Below are 20,801 nucleotides of genomic sequence, written 5' to 3'. Positions count from 1 at the left end.
AATGGTACCAAGTATATGCATATCCTGGCTTCAGGGCCTGAGCTACAGGCAGTTTGGGCATGTCATTCAGACAGGAAGTGGAGAAGAAATGGGCCAATCCCTAATTAAGACTGGATTTATTAGTGATCGACAAGTGCAGGAACACTAGAGTAATGGTTAATGAAGAAAGAAATGGACTTGACAATCTGATGTCATTCAATTATGATGTCAATCATAACCCGCTTAAACCATTTCAGTGAAGGGAGTAATGTTGTACTATGGCACATTATTTTACATATGGAAAATTGTTGAAGTAGCCTACTATGTATGTAAATTAATCAAATGAATTACAAATGTTTGTTTTATCTGTAAATGACAATGATATACATATTACTGTAGTTTTTAGAGTACTGATTCGCTGTAATTGCCTAAGAGTTGTTTTTGAAAATATGTTAATGACAGCTAGCATCTACTGAGGAGGTACAATAGGGGAAAACGTAACCTCTAGTATGGTATACTAACTTGCCAATCAATTAAGAAAATTGTGCATTCTTTCTGTTCAACCTCAAAGCACATTATAATGCCTTTGCACTTTAAATCTTAATAGTCACACAGAAATTAAGACTTCTACAACATGTATGTTCTCTACAATACCTTTTTATTATTGGAACAATTCATTTTCACATTTAAGGACCAATTAGATTTATTTTTAATTAACACATTTATGAAAACAGTTTGCTGTATCATAACAATGTTTACACAAGTCAACCTGAAGGTCATTACTCTTCATCTAATGGTGCCCTTCATGGAAAATGTTTAAAATAAAATGTCAAGAAACCTTGGGTTACTATTTTATGTCGCAATCAAACACTTATTTTCCTGATGTAAGAACAGGGTGTGTGTGTGCTGCACTCAAGTATCATTAGCCAGAGGAACAACATCACTGCATATAGCAGTTAACAATAAACCTTGACATTCTACACAGTGGAACAAGCCCAACCCTCAGCCTTACAAGAAAACTGAAATTAGTAGCCTGTCATCCAATGACCGCAGTCTCTGACTGGTGAACACAGTAAGCAAGTTTCTGGTGTGTTGAGTATCAGATTTCAAACTAATGTAGGACCGAGTATCTTGCTTTTTTTCTGTTGCCTTGATTGACCATTCCAGTGCCATCAGAGTGGAGGAAATGTATGTACTCTGAGCTGAGAAAACATTTTTGCTCTACATGCAGCAGCACAAGGAAAGGAAAATAATTTATTCAGTGTGAAGAATGAGCGACAGTTTCCAGGAAGTAAGTGCTGTTCATATGTAGGCTAAAGGGTTTACCTGTCATAAGGTTACAGACATTTCTTTATAAATACGTCTTCAGTATCCCAATTCAGAGCTACTTTTATGATTGCTTCCTGTATGGAACATACTAATAGCCCTTTAAGACTATCCCTTGGCAAATAGATGGCGTCAGTAGAAATTGCTTATCATAAGCGAATGTAGTGTGCGCACACACACCATTATCAAGCACAACCACAGACCTTATGTTTTATGAATTGTTTATGCAGGACAGGTATGAGAGGATATGGGGTCATTAACAGTGTGTGTCTCTAGTTCAGAGGTCTTTCACTGTCCCTGCAGAGGAGGGTCATCCATTTCGCCAGCGGTGAGACTCTGGAGGAAGATGACAGTGAGGAGGAGGATACATTACAAGAGGAGGTGTTTAGGGAGCCTGAAGACATGGTAGGGAAGTGTTCAAACAGTTAAGATTTGGATTCTTAGTATAAATAATGTTTAGTCCATGAGCACAGTTGGAATGCAGCACTAATCTGTGTGTGTGTTTTAGCCCAAACTCCCATGGATAGCTTTTACTTGGTCTCTGGGCAGGAAGTCATTGCGCAGTAAGTTGCATTCCATTCATGTGTGCTCTTGAAACAATTTTTTTGAAAGCATTGTCTTACATAACATGTTTTTTCCTTCAGCTTGTGATTTTTTGGGGAAAAACTGGCTGGTCTACTTGGTCTCAACACTGCCAAATACCAGTATGCTGTAGATGAACATCAGCGTGATAACAAGGTAAGGTACATAAAACATTACACACACATACGGCCAGGAGTCTTTCTTGATAAGAGTCATGAGTTTTTCCTGACCATGTGAGTTGACTAGGTACAACCTGGTGATAGGCACTAATCCCCGGAGTTGTTTTCTGGTCAGGTAAAGTGGTCAGGAAAAGTTTCTGGACTGACACATAAAGCCTGCACAACATAGTCAGAAATGTAGACCACATATGCATTTGTTTCCAATCTTCAGTCAAATTCTTGGTTAAACATACACTAACTTTAATAATTTAGCAGTCACACTCAAACAGAACTCTTTTTCTGAACCGAATTGAAAAATGTTTAAGCTAGCGGTTTTGTTCCCTTCTAGAACACAGGCAGTAAAGACACTGAATGCTTCTATGAGAAAAGAAGGGAGAGAAGTCACCTTTCTTTGAGGATGAGCAGTGAATATGGTGCCACATGCTCCCAAGGAGTCCCAGCTGGTTCTCAAGCCACTGAGCACAGAACGACAGGATCCCACAACATGGGTTATCAAGATGATAATAAGAACTGAAAAAGAACTAGGCTAATAAACAAATCAAATGTTATTTGTCATATGCGCTGAATGACCGTGAAATGCATACTTACATTTTTTTGCATTGTTTGTTGAAATGTAAGTTTAAAAAAAAGTTAAATAAACTAAAGGAAAAATAGTAAAACAATAGTATGCATTGAACTTGTTGTGCTAACAAACTAAGAGAGCAAATATGTATATTGCTGTGTGTATTTGTTGGTGTTCCTCTGTGATTTCTACTGTATTGCACTTTATCTGACTATATTAATACCATTCTGAAATGTTAATTAAAAACATGCAGTATACATTTTCCATGCATGCCTTCAATTTAAATGAATTTCTGACTAAATGTGGTTTGTACATTATGCGTGGAAATATCGACAAAATATTCTGGATAGCACAGAACATACATAATTGCTGTGTATTACTGACGACTGTACATTTGGCTAGAGATTAAAAAAAACCGACGAGGATGGGATTCGAACCCACGCGTGCAGAGCACAATGGATTAGCAGTCCATCGCCTTAACCACTCGGCCACCTCGTCGTAGTGTTTCCTGTCGTAAAACCTTTTAGCTTTATCAAACCACAGGAACTACATCATTTTTTATCCGGCTGCAAATGCTACTGCATGTTTGTTTGTTTTGTATTTTTCGCAACATTTAACGTTGCCTTTTAGAATTGTTCTGTTTTGATTTTCATAAATACAATCTATTTGTTTTAGCTAGCTAGTTACATCTGTCTCAAGCTATTTTAAAGTCAATTTATGCTTGATCTGAAATGTGGTGGAGGCACCGTATGGATGGTGTGACGCAATTATAGAGCCTCTGGAGGAATGCAAAGGCCAAATTGAGCTCTGTACCGCATCGCTGTGCGCCTCTCAAATGTTGTAACAATGTGGAGGGCTACGTATAGCTCTGCATTGACATGATTGGTTGACGTTAGGTGAGTGCGGGAGGTCCTGTATAAACACAAACTCACTTCCTTGTCAACTTCCTTCACGGCTGCCCAGCGGAACGCAAGAAGTGTGAATGCTCTGACTTCTGCAGAGGCCATATCTTTGTAAATGCTGCAGAGCCAATGCAGAGATCAGACAGACCATTTAAAGGCTTTTAGCCAGCAAGCAAGCATTTCAAGTTTAACCTATCAGAGTTTGGAAAACATTTGATACGCATGCGCACTGTCTTTGAATTCAAAGCGAGTAGTAAAAGCAGCAGCAGCGAGTGCTTTGAAAGCTAACATGCAAATGGCTGACAGAATCATTTCGGCTGTTTCGGATTACCCTGAGTTGTATAACGTAACTTTAAACTCATACAGGGACTCACAGAGAAAGGCAAGGGCATGGAGGGCTGTAAGTCTGCAAGTGGAAATGCCTGGTAAGGTCAGCTTGCTGCTAGCAATAGCTTGCTATCTACCCAGTTAACGTTAGCTAGTAAGCTAGCCAACTAGCTAACTATCGCTACCTAGCTACTTGAACTGTTGTTGTCCAAGCTTTCTCTCACCTATGTAGCTACGTACCTAGCTACATCCTTAGCTAGCTAGCTACCTGCCAATTGTTATCCCTCAAATAAAACAACAATGTGATCCCTGCAATAAGGTAAATTAGGAATAAATACATGTTTACATAACATTCAAGAAATGTCATGTGTGTATTTTAATCATGATCAGACTATCCATAGGTCAGATTGAGATTGCTCTATTTGTGTTTGATGCAGATATCCTGACCCCACTCTCCTCTTCTTTTTATGTTACGTGTCATTTGGGGTGTTTAGTGGATGACTGTCGGAATAAATGGAAGAACCTGAGGGACACTTTTGTCAAATTCAAGCGGGCTGAGCAGCAGAGGAGAGCATCTGGGGAGCTGGACATTCACAAGAAGACCTGGATGCACAGCAGAAGCATGTCCTTCCTTACCCCCTTCATCCAGCCCAAGGGCTTGCAAGGAGACACCACAGATGACTTGGAGGAGGAGGAAAGGGAGAGGAACAGGGAAAGTGCCACGGAAGGTGTGGACGATAAATCAGCCTACATTATCCATGAGATCGAGGGGGGCCAGGCAGACGATGAGGATGCTCCCTCTCCTGACACTGTGTCGGGATCCAATGGGCCCAGCCGGAAGAGGAGGTGGCAGATGGATGGGATGGACGGACTGGAGGACATAGAGGATGAGATGTTCTTCTTTAGTTTGCTCCCGTATCTTAGGAAGCTCCCCCATAGAAAGAAGAGTGCTGTAAAATTGAAAATACACCAACTTCTACATGAAGCAGCATTCCAATAACCCACTGCCCAGCCTCCGCCCTCAATTCTGTTTCCAAGGTTTTGTAAAGCACAAGCCTTCATTTTGTCCTGTTATCAACTATTGTTCTATATTCAGTTTGATACTATGCCTGTTTATGGTTATTGCAAAGTCAATTGTTAACAAATAAATGCTTTCAACATTTGAGGGCCTGAATTGCTTACTTTGTCTGTGAGCAATTCTCCCACATGTTCAAAATAATAAAACAAACTCTTCACCCTGGGCTGATGCGATTGGAAACTGTTAGCAAATGTGATGCTACCAGTTGAGCAAGATTAAACATTATAAGAATCATTGAAAATCCAGGAAGTGAGGGAAGAAGCGCCAACGCAAGTCGTATTTGTTTTGAATGCAGAGAGGGGTACTTTTCAATACTTACCAGGTGGGGGCAGTCACTGTCAAAGAAAAGTTATTTCTCCAGCCAAGGAGTGTTGTCCACCATCAGTTTCCTTTTTGGACTGAGCTTAACCTGTTATTGTTAACTAACACTGGTTTGCATGGGAAGGCACTGTGAACTGGTTATGTAACATCCCATGTGTCAGCAGCACTAGTCTACACCATAGCAGAAAAACTATCAAGTGCTAAAGGGCCTCTGGTTCACTTGGACACTTAAACCAATCTACAGCACTGCTTCGGTATGTACCAGCTCAATCCCAATGCCTCTCTATAGCTCCATTTATACCTGGTGCAAACATGGGTTCTCTGTCCTGATATTGTCTACATTCTGATTATCCATTCTGTTATCCATCCACTGTCTGCATTGTGACCAGATTTCCTGGTCCCTTTATGCAAATTACTTCACAGCTATTCTTTCAAAATATGATTTATTTAATGTAAGACAAATATTGATGTAACCAATCAATGGTTCCACCTGTCAATGAGGGTGGAATAATTTGGATTTTAATGGCTTCTCTGTCCAGATCAGTCTACACATGTAAGATATTCAGACACAATGTGTGTCTGACTACCTCTGGAGGTGGGCAGGATGATCTGATCACAATCAGATTGCAGTGTGTCTTTTGATTGTGGCCACATTTTTTAGACAGTTGTAGACAATCAGAATGTGGACTTTTCAGACAGACCATTTCACTCTCCAAAATTCTAGCACCCAGGGCCGGCTCTACGGATTGGCTAAGCTGGGCATGGTCCCGTCCAGATAGAATTTTTACCCCCCAGTTTTAGTTTTGTTTCCCCATAAACATAACAAATGGTATATGAATTACCCTGTTTGGGTTTGCCAGTGTAGTGCTGCAAGTAGCACAGACCGGGACAGTGTGCTCTCATGATCTGTGGAGGGGTGAGGGAGGGGGATGTAATAATTTCATTGTAGTTAAAATCCAAAAATGCATTCTGATTGGGCACTTAACCATGCAATGCCATAAGGTACCGCATTCATTAACTTGTTTAGGAATCTCATTGGATCCCAGGGCGAGGGGGTTTTTGCTCACAGAGAAGGGGGAAAATGGTTCACTTTTGCAGACAACTACAGCTAATAATGGGCTAGGGATGGAGTGCGGAAGCCCACTCAATCCATTATATTGTTTTTTAATGAAGAGTCTCTCCCTTCTCACATGTACAGTCGTGGCCATAAGTTTTGAGAATGACACAAATATTAATTTCCACAACGTTTGCTGCGTCAGTGTCTTCAGATATTTTTGTCAGGTGTTACTATGGAATACTGAAGTATTATTACAAGCATTCCATAAGTGTCAAAGGCTTTTATTGACAATTACATGAAGTTGATGCAAAGAGTCAATATTTGCAGTGTTGACCCTTCTTTTTCAAGACCTCTGCAATCCACCCTGGCATGCTGTCAATTAACTTCTGGGCCACATCCTGACTGATGGCAACCTATTCTTGCATAATCAATGCTTGGAGTTTGTCAGAATTTGTGGGGTTTTGTTTGTCCACCCGCCTCTTGAGGATTGACCACAAGTTCTCAATGGAATTAAGGTCGGGGAGTTTCCTGGCCATGGACCCAAAATATCGATGTTTTGTTCCCCGAGACACTTATTTATCACTTTTGCCTTGTGTCAAGGTGCTCCATCATGCTGGAAAAGGCATTGTTCATCACCAAACTGTTCCTGGATGGTTGGGAGAAGTTGCTCTTGAAGGATGTGTTGGTACCATTCTTTATTCGTGTTCTTAGGCAAAATTGTGAGTGAGCCCACTCCCTTGGCTGAGAAGCAACCCCACACATGAATGGTCTCAGGATGCTTTACTGTTGGCATGACACAGGACTGATGGTAGCACTCACCTTGTCTTCTCTGGACAAGCTTTTTTTACAGATACCACAAACAATCGAAAAGGGGATTCATCAGAGAAAATGACTTTACCCCAGTCCTCAGCAAGCCAATCCCTGTACCTTTTGCAGAATATCAGTCTGTCCCTGATGTTGGCTTCTTTGCTGCCCTTCTTGATACCAGGCCATCTTCCAAAAGTCTTCGCCTCACTGTCCATGCAGATGCACTCACACCTGCCTGCTGCCATTCCTGAGCAATCTCTGTACTGGTGGTGCCCCGATCCCGCAGCTGAATCAACTTTAGGAAATGGTCCTGGCGCTTGCTGGACTTTCTTGGGCGCCCTGAAGCCTTCTTCACAACAATTGAAATGCTCGCCTTGAAATTCTTGATAATCCGATAAATGGTTGATTTAGGTGTAATCTTACTGGCAGCAATATCCTTGCCTGTGAAGCCATTTTTGTGCAAAGCAATGATGATGGCAAGTGTTTCCCTGCAGGTAACCATGGTTGACAGAGGAAGAACAATGATTCTAAGCACCACCCTCCTTTTGAAGCTTCCAGTCTTATTTGAACTCAATCAGCATGACAGAGTGATCGCCAGCCGTGTCCTCATCAACACTCACACCTCTGTTTACGAGAGAATCACTGACATGATGTCAGCTGGTCCTTTTGTGGCAGGGAAAAATTAAATGCAGTGGAAATCTTTTTGGGGGATTCAGCTCATTTGCATGCAAAGAGGGACTTTTCAATTAATTGCAATTCATCTGATCAAATCAAATCAAATTTATTTATATAGCCCTTCGTACATCAGCTGATATCTCAAAGTGCTGTACAGAAACCCAGCCTAAAACCCCAAACAGCAAACAATGCAGGTGTAAAAGCACGGTGGCTAGGAAAAACTCCCTAGAAAGGCCAAAACCTAGGAAGAAACCTAGAGAGGAACCGGGCTATGTGGGGTGGCCAGTCCTCTTCTGGCTGTGCCGGGTAGAGATTATAACAGAACATGACCAAGATGTTCAAATGTTCATAAATGACCAGCATGGTCAAATAATAATAAGGCAGAACAGTTGAAACTGGAGCAGCAGCACAGTCAGGTGGACTGGGGACAGCAAGGAGCCATCATGTCAGGTAGTCCTGGGGCACGGTCCTAGGGCTCAGGTCCAGCATGGTTGAATAATAGTAAGGCAGAACAGTTGAAACTGGAGCAGGAGCATGGCCAGGTGGACTGGGGACAGCAAGGAGTCCTCATGTCAGGTAGTCCTGGGACATGGTCCTAGGGCCCAGGCCAGTTGAAACTGGAGCAGCAGCATGGCCAGGTGGACTGGGGACAGCAAGGAGTCATCATGTCAGGTAGTCCTGGGGCATGGTTCTAGGGCTCAGGTCCTCCGAGAGAGAGAAAGAAGGAGAGAAGGAGAGAATTAGAGAACGCACACTTAGATTTACACAGGACACCGAATAGGACAGGAGAAGTACTCCAGATAAACAAACTGACCCTAGCCCCCCGACACATAAACTACTGCAGCATAAATACTGGAGGCTGAGACAGGAGGGGTCAGGAGACACTCTGATCACTCTTCCTAACATTCTGGAGTATATGCATATTGCCATCATACAAACTGAGGCAGCAGACTTTGTGAAAATTAATATTTGTGTCATTCTCAAAACTTTTGGCCACGACTGTATTTGGGTTGTATGAGATTCCCTCTGAGAGCCTTCATGCCCAAACCAATGCATTGTGATAAATGTTAATTATTTATGTCAGGTGTATGTAGAGGGGATGAGTTTTATATGTCAGCTGAGCCTAAATGATGCTTGTTGTTGTGGTGAACATGCACCCAAATTACTGAAGTGTCCTGTTAGGGTGAAGGAGACAAGGTGGCGAGAATAAGGGCTGTCCAGAATGTCTCCTATCCTGAGGCGTTCAGAACAGTGGAAGAAAGTAGTGAAGTTGAATAAGTAATGGTAGTCCAAGATGGCGTAGCAGTCAGACGTCTTTGTCCTGTTGTGTCCTTTGTATATTGTTTTGCATATTTTTTGTCGCATATCTTTTAAAATATTTTGCTAAACCTCATCATCTAAATACTCTCCTGCAACCTGCCTCACCCAATGTGGCATGGATCTGCTTTTTTTCCCCTAAAGTATTTATATTTACTTTGGATCTGGAATCCCTCAACTGAAGCTAGCCAGCTAACCACCAGATTTCAGTCAGCAAACCATTGCCAGCGGTCATCAGCTAACCTTCAGCTCGGAAAGCTCTTGCCAGTTCGAACAATGTGACTAACCAGAGCATAACGGACCTGTTATTTTTATCCCCGGATTCCTACTGCAAACTGAACATTTTCATCTGGATCTTCACAACTAGCTAACCGCAATCCCGGATGACTACTCCTGGCTAGCGTTTCCATCCCAGAGCAAGCACCAATTTAGCTTGAAGCTAGCCCGTCCAGGGCTCCTGTGATACCACCGAAGCATACTCCAGGGCTACAATATTGGCCTGCTAGCTACCTAGAGCTACTTGGAACCCTACTAATTCCACGACTGGTCTATTGACGTCACCGCACAAAGAGGCAAAAACAGACTTAGCCCCATCGCGAGGTCCCCCTCAAAGGCTAACTTTCTAGCCCCTGCTGCTAACTGCTAAACTGCTGGGCCCTGGTCTGCTAACTGCTAGCTTGCCTGCCCAGTCTGCTAACTGCTAGCCCTTGCTAACTGCTTGCTTGCTAACCCGGTCTGCTAACTGCTAGCTTGCCTGCCCGGTCTGCTAACTGCTAGCCCTTGCTAACTGCTTGCTTGCTAACCCGGCCTGCTAACTGCTAGCTTGCCCTGGTCTACTAGCTGCTAGCTTGTTTAGCTCCGGCCTACTAACTGTTAGCTTGTTAGCCTTCTAACTGTCTGAATCGCGTGTCCCCAGCCAGCCCAACCACTCACTGGACCCATATGTTCACTTGGCTACGCATGCCTCTCTCTAATATCAATTTGCCTTGTCCATTACTGTCCTGGTTAGTGATTACTGTCTAATTTCACTGTAGAGCCTCTAGCCCTGCTCAATATACCTTAACCTCTTCAGTCTACCCTCTACTTTTTTGAACATTCTGTTAAAAATCGCGCAACATTTCAGCGCCCTGCTACTCATGCCTGGAATATAGTATATGCATATGGTTAGTATGTGTGGATAGAAAACACTCAGACGTTTATAAAACTGGTTAAATCACGGCTGTGGCTTTAACATAACGTGCGTTTCATTGAAAAGTGCAGGGAAATCTGATCACTGAAAGTGGAAAAATATATCCATCCGCCGCTTCAACCCATTGTTATGGGCGAAAGACATTAAATATGGCTGAGGTTGCAGTACCTACAGCTTCCACACGATGTCAACAGTCTTGTCATTTGCCTAGGATTTGTTTCTTGGTCAAACGAACAAGAGACAGCCCATTTCTTCCGGTCTCCGACCGGATATTTTGGTTGAGAAATAGACGGACAGTATTTCAAGATGGATCCCTATAGAAAACACTTCGTCTCGTGATTAATTTGATCGCTTATTAACGTTTACTAATACCTAAAGTTGCATTACAAAAGTATTTCGAAGTGTTTTGTGAAAGTTTATCGTCAACTTTTTGAATTTTAAAAAATGACGTTACGTTATGAAACGCTATTTTTTTTCATTTATCACACAGTCTACATATAACGATATCTAGGCTATATATGGACCGATTTAATCGAAAAAAAGACCCAATAGTGATTATGGGACATCTAGGAGTGCCAACAAAGAAGATGGTCAAAGGTAATGAATGTTTTATATTTTATTGGCGGTTTGTGTAGCGCCGAATATGCTAATTATTTTGTTTACGTCCCCTGCGGGTCTTTTGTGGTGTTTCGCCGAAAAGCCGAAAAGCATTTTAAAAATCTGACTTGTTGCCTGGATTCACAACGAGTGTAGCTTTAATTCAATACCCTGCATGTGTACTTTAATGAACGTTTGAGTTTTAACTAATACTATTAGCATTTAGCGTAGCGCATTTGCATTTCCAGAGATCTAGATGGGACGCCTGCGTGCCAGGTAGAAGCAAGAGGTTAACCAACCATGTTGTTCCACCTCCTACATATGCGATGACATCACCTGGTTTAAACATGTCTAGACACTATATCTCTCTCTTCATTATTCAATGCCTAGGTTTACCTCCAATGTACTCACATCCTACCTTACCTTTGTCTGTACACTATGCCTTGAATCTATGCTATCGTGCCCAGAAACCTGCTCCTTTTACTCTCTGTTCTGAACGTGCTAGATGGCCAGTTCGTATAGTCTTTAGCCGTACCCTTATCCTACTTCTCCTCTGTTCCTCTGGTGATGTGGAGGTTAATCCAGGTCCTGCAGTGCCTAGCTCCACTCCCACTCCCCAGGTGCTCTCATTTGTTGACTTCTGTAAACGTAAAAGCCTTGGTTTCATGCATGTTAACATTAGAAGCCTACTCCCTAAGTTTGTTTTACTTACTGCTTTAGCACATTCTGCCAACCCAGATGTCTTAGCCGTGTCTGAATCCTGGTTTAGGAAAACCACCAAAAACCCTGAAATCTCCATTGCTAACTATAACGTTTTCCACCAAGATAGAACTGCCAAAGGGGGCGGTGTTGCAATCTACTGCAAAAATAGAAAGTAATACAGAACTCTGCAGGCTAAGTCTGTACCCAAACAATTTGAGCTTCTACTTCTAAAAATTCACCTTTCCAGAAACAAGTCTCTCACTGTTGCCGCGTGCTATAGACTGCCCTCTGCCCCCAGCTGTGCCCTCGATACTATATGTGAACTGATTGCCCCCCCATCTATCTTCTGAGATCGTGCTACTAGGTGACCTAAACGGGGACATTCTTAACACCCTGGCCATCCTACAAACTAAGCTTGATGCCCTCAATCTCACAAATTATCAGGTACAACCCCAAATCAGTAAACACAGGCACCCTCATAGATGTCATCCAAACTAATTCTCCCTCCAAATACACCTCTGCTGTTGTCAATCAAGATCTCAGCGATCACTGCCTCATTGCCTGCATCCGTAATGGGTCTGCAACCAAACGACCACCCCTCATCACTGTCAAACACTCCCCGAAACACTTCTGCGAGCAGGCCTTTCTAATCGACCTGGCCGGGGTATCCTGGAATGACATTGACCTCATCCCGTCGGTAGATGATGCCTGGCTATTCTTTAAAAGCGCCTTCCTTACCATCTTAAATAAGCATGCCCCTCTCAAGAAATGTAGAACTAGGAATATATATAGTCCTTGGTTCACGCCAGACCTGTCTGCCCTTGACCAGCACAAAACATCCTGTGGCGTTCTGCATTAGCATCGAATAGCCCCCGTGATATGCAACTTTTCAGGGAAGTTAGGAACAAATATACACAGGTAGTTAGAAAAGCTAAGGCAAGCTCGTTCAAACAGAAATTTGCATCCTGTAGTACTAACTCAAAAAAGTTCTGGGACACTGTAAAGTCCATGGAGAATAAGAGCACCTACTCCCAGCTGCCCACTGCTCTGAGGCTAGGAAACACTGTCACCACCGATAAATCCACTATAATTGAGAATTTCAATAAGCATTTCTCTACGGCTGGCCATGCTTTCCACATGGCTACCCCTACCCCGGTCAACTGCCAGGCACCCTCCACAGCAACCCGCCAAAGCCCCCACCATTTCTCCTTTACCCAAATCCAGATAGCCGATGTTCTGAAAGAGCTGCAAAATCTGGACCCCTACAAATCAGCCGGGCTAGACAATCTGGACCCTCTCTAAAATTATCTGCCGAAATTGTTGAAATCCCTATTACTAGCTTGTTCAACCTCTCTTTCGTATCGTCTGAGATTCCCAAAGATTGGAAAGCTGCCGCGGTCATCCCCCTCTTCAAAGGGGATGATACTCTAGACCCAAACTGCTACAAACCTATATCTATCCTACCCTGTCTTTCTAAGGTCTTCGAAAGCCAAGTTAACAAACAGATTACTGACCATTTCGAATCCCACCATACCTTCTCCGCTATGCAATCTGGTTTCAGAGCTGGTCATGGGTGCACCTCAGCCACGCTCAAGGTTCTAAACGACATCATAACCGCCATCGATAAGAGACATTACTGTGCAGCCGTATTCATCGACCTGGCCAAGGCTTTCGACTCTGTCAATCACAACATTCTTATTGGCAGACTCGACAGCCTTGGTTTCTCAAATGATTGCCTCGCCTGGTTCACCAACTACTTCTCTGATAGAGTTCAGTGTGTCAAATCGGAGGACTTGTTGTCTGGACCTCTGGCAGTCTCTATGGGTGTGCAACAGGGTTCAATTCTCGGGCCGACTCTCTTTTCTCTATACATCATGATGTTGCTCTTGCTGCTGGTGATTCTCTGATTCACCTCTACGCAGACAACACCATTATGTATACTTCTGCCCCCTCCTTGGACACTGTGTTAACTAACCTCCAGACAAGATTCAATGCCATACAACTCTCCCTCTGTGGCCTCCAACTGCTCTTAAACGCAAGTAAAACTAAATGCATGCTTTTCAATCGATCTCTGCTCGCACCTGCTCACCCGTCCAGCATCACTACTCTGGACGGCTCTGAATTAGAATACAAGGACAACTACAAATACCTGGGTGTCTGGTTAGACTGTAAACTCTCCTTCCAGACTCACATTAAGCATCTCCAATCCAAAATTAAATCTAGAATCCTATATCGCAACAAAGCATACCCTCGTAAAACTGACCATCCTACCGATCCTCGACTACGGTGATGTCATCTATAAAATAGCCTCCAACACTCTACTCAACAAACTGGATTTAGTCTATCACAGTGCCATCTGTTTTGTCACCAAAGCCCCAAACACTACCCACCATTGCGACCTGTACGCTCTCGTTGGTTGGCCCTCGCTCTCGTTGGTTGGCCCTAGCTTTAAACACAGCAGGTGCTTAAAGCTAGCTTTAAGTCAGAGCAGTTTACAGATTACTGCACCTGTACTTAGCCTATCTGTAAACAGCCCATCTGTCTACCTACCTCATCCCCATACGGGTGTTTATTTATTTTGCTCCTTTGCACCCCAGTATCTCTACCTGCACATTCATCTTCTGCCGATCTACCATTCCAGTGTTTAATGGCTATTTTGTAATTACTTCGCCACCATGGCCTATTTATTTCCTTAATTTACCTAATTTGCACTCACTTTATATAGACTTTTTGTTTTATTTTGTTCTACTGTATTATTGACTGGATGTTTTGTTTATTCCTATGTGTAACTCTGTGTTGCTGTATGTGTCAAATTGCTATGCTTTATCTTGGCCATGTCGCAGTTGCAAATGAGAACTTGTTCTCAACTAGCCTGCCCGGTTAAATAAAAGGTGAAAAAGAGGAGTAGAGACACAAAATTATATTCCTTGTCAATAGAGGGATCCCGATGTGTTGCATGTTACGAAGGTGGGCTTTGGAGCGTTTATCACTTTGGTTATCAACTGGACAGCGCAAACAGAGAGGAAATCTGAGAAAATAGGAATTGTGAGTGCGGCTGAGCATATTTTGCGACTCAGGAATATTTCTACAGAGGCATTTCAAGGAATCCTGTCGATGAATGCTCTGTCCTCACAGGCACCTGAGCCGGTGTAAGGATTTGATTTCAATGTGACTGAAGGAGTGAGATTGTTGTTTGATTCATTTTTGTATTATGTCGCCCCCCCCTTCCCACAATGGAATATTTTTGGTTCAATACCCCGTAGGTAGCGGCAATACACCAAATAGGTGTCATCTGCCATAAAACATTAAAGAAGACGAATAGGCTAGCAAGTAGCTACTAGCTTTGTTGAATTTTGGTGGCGATCTGAATAATTATAGTTAGTTGGCTAAGCTTTGATCAGCATGGGATATCATATGATATGATAATGGCGCAGGAGGAAATGGCTTCTGTTTTACGGGCTCTTAACTAATTGTGCTATTGTGTGTGTTTTTTTGTGTCATTTGTAACTTATTTTGTACATAATGTTTCTGCCACCGTCTCTTATGACCGAAAAGAGCTTATTGATATCAGGACAGCAATTACTCACCTCATACAGGATGGAGATATTTTCTTTAACGAGTTGGACTCAAAGGATTTACTTCAGACACCCAACAAGGCCAAATCACCATCATTCACATGAAGAAGAGACAAAGATATCGGGGACGTAGGTTTGGGTGCCTTGTAAGGATCCAATAGCGAGTGGTTAATCTGCCTCTACCATCAGTCCTATGAGCCAATGTAAAATTATTGGATGACAAAATGGACGAGCTTCGGTCATGAATATCCTACTAACGGGACATTAAAAACTGTAATATCTTATGTTTCAGCTAGTCATGGATAACATACAGGTGGTGGGGTTTTCACTGCATCAGCAAGATAGAACAGCTGCCTCCTGTAAGACAAGGGGTGGCGGTCTGTGTATATTTGTAAACAACAGCTGGTGCACGAAATCTAGTCTCGAGGTTTTGCACACCTGAGGTAGAGTATCTCATGATAAACTGTAGACTACACTATTTACCAAGAGAGTATTCATCTATATTTTTCTTAGCTGTCTATTTACCACCACAAACCAATACTGACAGTAAGACCGCACTCAATGAGCTGTATAAGGCCATGAACAAACAGGAAAACGCTCATCCAGAGGCGGCACTCCTAGTGACTTTAATGCAGGGAACAAATCTGTTTAACCTAATTTCTACCAGCATGTTAAATGTGCAATCAGAGTGGGAAAAAACTCTATACCAGCTTTACTCCACACACAGAGACACGTACAAAGCTCTCCCTCGCCCTCCATTTGGCAAATCTGACTATAATTATATCCTCCTGATTCCTGCTTACAAGCAGGAATCACCAGTGACTCGTTCAATACAGAAGTGGTCAGATGATGCAGATGCTAAGCTACAGAACTGTTGTGCTCGCACAGACTGGAATATGTTCCGGGATTCTTCCGATGGAGTTGAGGAGTACACCACATTAGTCACTGGCTTCATTAATAAGTGCATCGATGACATCATCCCCACAGTACGTACGTACCCCAACCAGAAGCCATGGATTGCAGGCAACATCTGCACTGAGCTAAAGGGTAGAGCTGCAGCTTTCAAGGAGTAGGACTCTAACCCGGACGCTTATAAGAAATCCCTCTATGCCCTCTGACGAACAATCAAACAGGCAAAGCATCAATGCATGACAAAGATTGAATCGTACTACACGGGCTCCAACGCTCATCGGATGTAGCAGGGCTTGCAAACTATTACAGACTACAAAAGGGAAGCACAGATGCAAGCTGCCCAGTGACACAAGCCTGCCAGACAAGCTAAATTACAACTATGCTCACTTCGAGGCAAGCAACACTGAAGCATGCATGAGAGCATGAGCTGTTCCGGACAACTGTGTGATCACGTTCTCCATAGCCGATATGAGTAAGACTTTAAACAGGTCAACATTCACAAGGCCGCACGGCCAGACCGATTACCAGGATATGTACTCCAAGCATGCGCTGACCAACTGTCAAATGTCTTCACTGACATTTTCAACCCGTCTCTAACCAAGTCTGTAATACCAACATGTTTCAAGCAAAACACCATAGTCCCTGTTCCCATGAACACCAAGGAAACGTGCCTAAATGACTACCGACCCGTAGCACTCACGTTTGTAGTCATGAAGTGGTTTGAAAGGCTGGCTCACATCAACACCATTATCCCAGAAACGATAGAACCACTCCAATTTGAATACCGCCCCAACAGATCTACAGAATTCACAATCTCTATTGCACTCAAAACTGCCCTTTCCCACCTGGACAAAAGGAACATCTGTGTGAGAATGTTGTTCATTGACTAGAGCTCAGCGTTCAACAGCATAGTGCTCTCAAAGCTCATCACTAAGCTAAAGACCCTGGGACTAAACACCTCCCTCTGCAACTGGATCCTGGACTTCCTGACGGGCCGCCCCCAGGTGGGCAACAACACATCTGCCACTCTGATTCTCCTAACGGGGGTCCCTCAGGGGTGTGTGCTTAGTCCCCTCCTGTACTCCCTGTTCACCGATGACTGCTTGGCCAAGCATGACTACAACACCATCATAAAGTGTGCCGACGACAGGCCTGATCACCGACAACGAAGAGAAAGCCTATAACGAGGAGGTGGACAATAACCTCTCCCTCAAAGTGATCAAGACAAAGGAGATGACCGTGGACTACAGGAAAAGGAGGGCCAATCACACTAGCATTCTCATCGACGGGGTTGTATTGGAACAGGTTGAGAGCTTCAAGTTTCTTGGTGTCCACTTCACCAACAAACTATCAGTTAATGTATGAAGTCAGGTGCAGGAGAGCAGTGAGTTGTGATCAGGCACACTTTTATTTTGCATAAGACAGACGCAACTGTGTCAAAAATCCTCCAGCCTAAGGTAAAAGTCAATAAGTGTGAAAAACACACAAATGTACAAAATGTATGACAAATACATACAACGGGTCAAAATACGATACCCGGGGGAAAAACCAGTCTGGCACATCACACTAAAAGCATAACAAAACAATTTCACACAAAGACATGGGAGGGGGGGGGGCGGCGTTTAATGTTTTTGTTCAGTATAGTTTGATAATTCCTGATGTCAAATGACGCTGGAGGCAGTTTATGGTAGAGAAATTAACATTAAATTCTCTGGCAACAGCTCTGGTAGACATTCCTGCAGTCTGCATGCCAATTACACGCTCCATCAAAACTTTAGACATCTATGGCATTGTGTTGTGACAAAACTGCCCATTCTGCCCATGTGGCCTTTTATTGTCCTCAGCAGAAGGAGCACCTGTGTATTGATCATGCTGTTTAATCATCTTCTTCATATGCCACACCTGTTAGATGGAATATCTTGGCAAAGGAGAAATGCTAACGAACAGGGATAAAAAATAAAAAATAAAAAATAAATAAATAAAAAACATTTGTGCACCAAATTTGAGAGAAATATGCTTTTTGTGAGTAAGGAAAATGTTTGGATTCTTTTATTTCAGCTCATGACGCATGGGACTAACACTTTACATGTTGCGTTTATATTTTTGTTCAGTTTATTTACGTTAACTAGGCACTGTCACCAAAAGCACTCACAAACTTCTACTGATGCACAATCGAGAGCATCCTGGTGGGCTGTATCACCGCCTGGTACGGTAACTGCTCCACCCACAACCGTAAGGCTCTCCAGAGGGTAGTGAGGTCTGCACAACGCATCACCGGGGGCAAACGACCTGCCCTCCAGGACACCTACACCACCCGATGTTACAAGAAGGCCATAAAGATCATCAAGGACAACAACCACCTGAGCCACTGCCAGTTCACCCCGCTATCATCCAGAAGGCGAGGTCAGTACAGGTGCATCAAAGCTGGGACCGATAGACTGAAAAACAGCTTCTATCTTAAGGCCATCAGACTGTTAAACAGCCACCACTAACATTGAGTGGCTGCTGCCAACACACTGACTCAACTCCAGCCACTTTAATAATGGGAATTGATGGGAAATGATGTAAAATATATCACTAGCCACTTTAAACAATGCTATCTAATATAATGTTTACATACCCTACATTATTCATCTCATATGTATACATATATACTGTACTCTATATCATCTACTGCGTCTTTATGTAATTCATGTATCACTAGCCACTTTAACTATGCCACTTTGTATACATACTCATCTCATATGTATATACTGTACTCGATACCATCTACTGTATCTTGCCTATGCCTCTCTGTACCATCACTCATTCATATATCTTTATGTACATGTTCTTTATCCCCTTACTTGTGTGTATAAGACAGTAGTTTTGGAATTGATAGTTAGATTACTTGTTGGTTATTACTGCATTGTCGGAACTAGAAGCACAAGCATTTCTCTACACTCGCATTAACATCTGCTAACCATGTGTATGTGACAAATACATTTGATTTGATTTTGACAACATTTTGATTCAGTAGTCACCAGTTTTGAGCAGTTTGATTAAGTTATAGCTAATTGTATTGTTAACATGACAAGAGAATCATGTAAAAAAATGAAGTGAATATTGAAAAGCAGATACTTAGAATGGATATGTATCCAAATCGAAATAGTGGTTTGGTGCAGTGAACAAATGATGTTCTGAATTTGTTTGTTGAACTCAGTCAATTGAAATATCCTTAAGAGTTTTGAAACATGAGCCATTTTGAAACATGAACCTGTTTGAATACACTGAGGATCCCATCAAACATCACCAGCCAATTAAGTATGCTAAGTTGAGAGCCTTTGTGACATAGATTTCTGCCTACAGGAACAGTCATGTAATATACAGTGCAGTTGGAAAGTATTCAGACACATTTACAGTGCATTTGGAAAGTATTCAGACACATTCCAGGTTACAGCCTCTAAAATAGATTCAATTGTTTCCCCCCTCATCAATCTATACACAATACCCTATGATGAAAAGGAATAACAGGTTCAGACATGTAATTTTTTAAATTTTAAATATTACATTTACACAAGTATTCAGATGATTTATTCAGTACTTCAGCACCTTTGTCAGCGATTACACCCTAAAGTCTTCTTGGGTTTGACGCTACAAGTTAAGCATACCTGTATTTGGGGAGTTTCTCCCATTCTTTTCTGCAGATCCTCTCAAGCTCTGTCAGGTTGGATGGGGAGCGTCGCTGCACAATTATTGTCAGGTCTCTCTAAAGATGTTAGATCGGGTTCAAGTCTGGGCTCTGGCTGGGCCACTCAAGGACATTCAGTGACTTGTCCTGAAGCTCCGCCTACGTTTTCTTGGCTGTGTGCTTAGCTCTCTGGAGCAGGTCTTCATGAAGGATTTCTCTGTACTTTGATCCGTTCATCTTTCCCTCGATGCTGACTAGTCTCCCAGTCTCTACCACTGAAAAACATGCCCACAACATGATGCTGACACCACCACGCTTCACCGTAGGGATGGTGCCAGGTTTCCTCCAGACATGGCACTTGGCATTCAGGCCAAAAAGTTAAATCTTGGTTTCATCAGACCAGAGAATCATGTTTCTCATAGTCTGAGTCCTTTAGGTGCCTTTTTGACAGACTCCAAGTGGGCTGCCATGTGCCTTTTACTGAGAAGTGGCGTCTGTCTGGCTACTCGACCATAAAGGTCTGATTGGTGGAGTGCTGCAGAGATGGTTGTCCTTCCAGAAGGTTCTCCTATCTCCACAGAGGATCTCTGGAGCTCTGTCAGAGTAACCATCGGGTTCTTGGTCACTGCTGACCAAGGCCCTTCTCCCCCGATTGCTCAGTTTGGCTGGGCAGCCAGCTCTAGGAAGAATCTTGGGGATTCCAAACTTCTTTCATTTTAGAATGATGGAGGCAACTGTGTTCATGGGAACCTTAAACACAGTAGAAATGTTTTTGTCCCCTACAGATCTGCGCTTCGACACAATCCTGTCTCTGAGCTCTAAGAACAATTCCTTCGACCTCATGGCTTGGTTTTTTCTCTGACATGCATTGTCAACTGTGGGACCTTATATAGACAGGTGTGTGCCTTTCCAAATCATGTCCAATCAATAGAATGTATAACAGGTGGGCTCCAATCAAGTTGTAGAAACATCTCAAGGATGATCAATGGAAACAGGATGCACCTGAGCTCAATTTCGAAAATCGAGGTAAGGTATTTCTGTTTT

The 20,801-nt window shown here is 42.8% G+C and overlaps 1 protein-coding gene, 1 non-coding gene and 1 pseudogene across 2 annotated transcripts; 2 read left to right on the top strand and 1 right to left on the bottom strand.

Moving 5' to 3' along the window:
* On the top strand, positions 1–2,885 carry LOC123995156 (annotated as a pseudogene).
* A 159-nt stretch (positions 2,886–3,044) lies between these two features.
* On the bottom strand, positions 3,045–3,126 carry trnas-gcu. Its single transcript has one exon. It is a non-coding gene; the product is annotated as a tRNA-Ser (tRNA).
* A 454-nt stretch (positions 3,127–3,580) lies between these two features.
* Positions 3,581–5,020, top strand: LOC123995155 (MADF and BESS domain-containing protein). The gene is made up of 2 exons (XM_046298550.1): positions 3,581–3,955; positions 4,352–5,020. The coding sequence occupies exons 1-2, from the start codon at positions 3,820–3,822 to the stop codon at positions 4,855–4,857; spliced, it is 642 nt and encodes a 213-aa protein (XP_046154506.1). The 5' UTR covers positions 3,581–3,819; the 3' UTR covers positions 4,858–5,020.
* Positions 5,021–20,801: the final 15,781 nt, after the last annotated feature.

The sequence above is a fragment of the Oncorhynchus gorbuscha genome, linkage group LG14 (assembly GCF_021184085.1).
Source record: "Oncorhynchus gorbuscha isolate QuinsamMale2020 ecotype Even-year linkage group LG14, OgorEven_v1.0, whole genome shotgun sequence".
In the NCBI taxonomy this organism is placed as follows: Eukaryota; Metazoa; Chordata; class Actinopteri; order Salmoniformes; family Salmonidae; genus Oncorhynchus; species Oncorhynchus gorbuscha.
The sequence above is the reverse complement of the archived record's forward strand: the minus strand, read 5'-3'. Positions and strand labels throughout refer to the sequence as shown.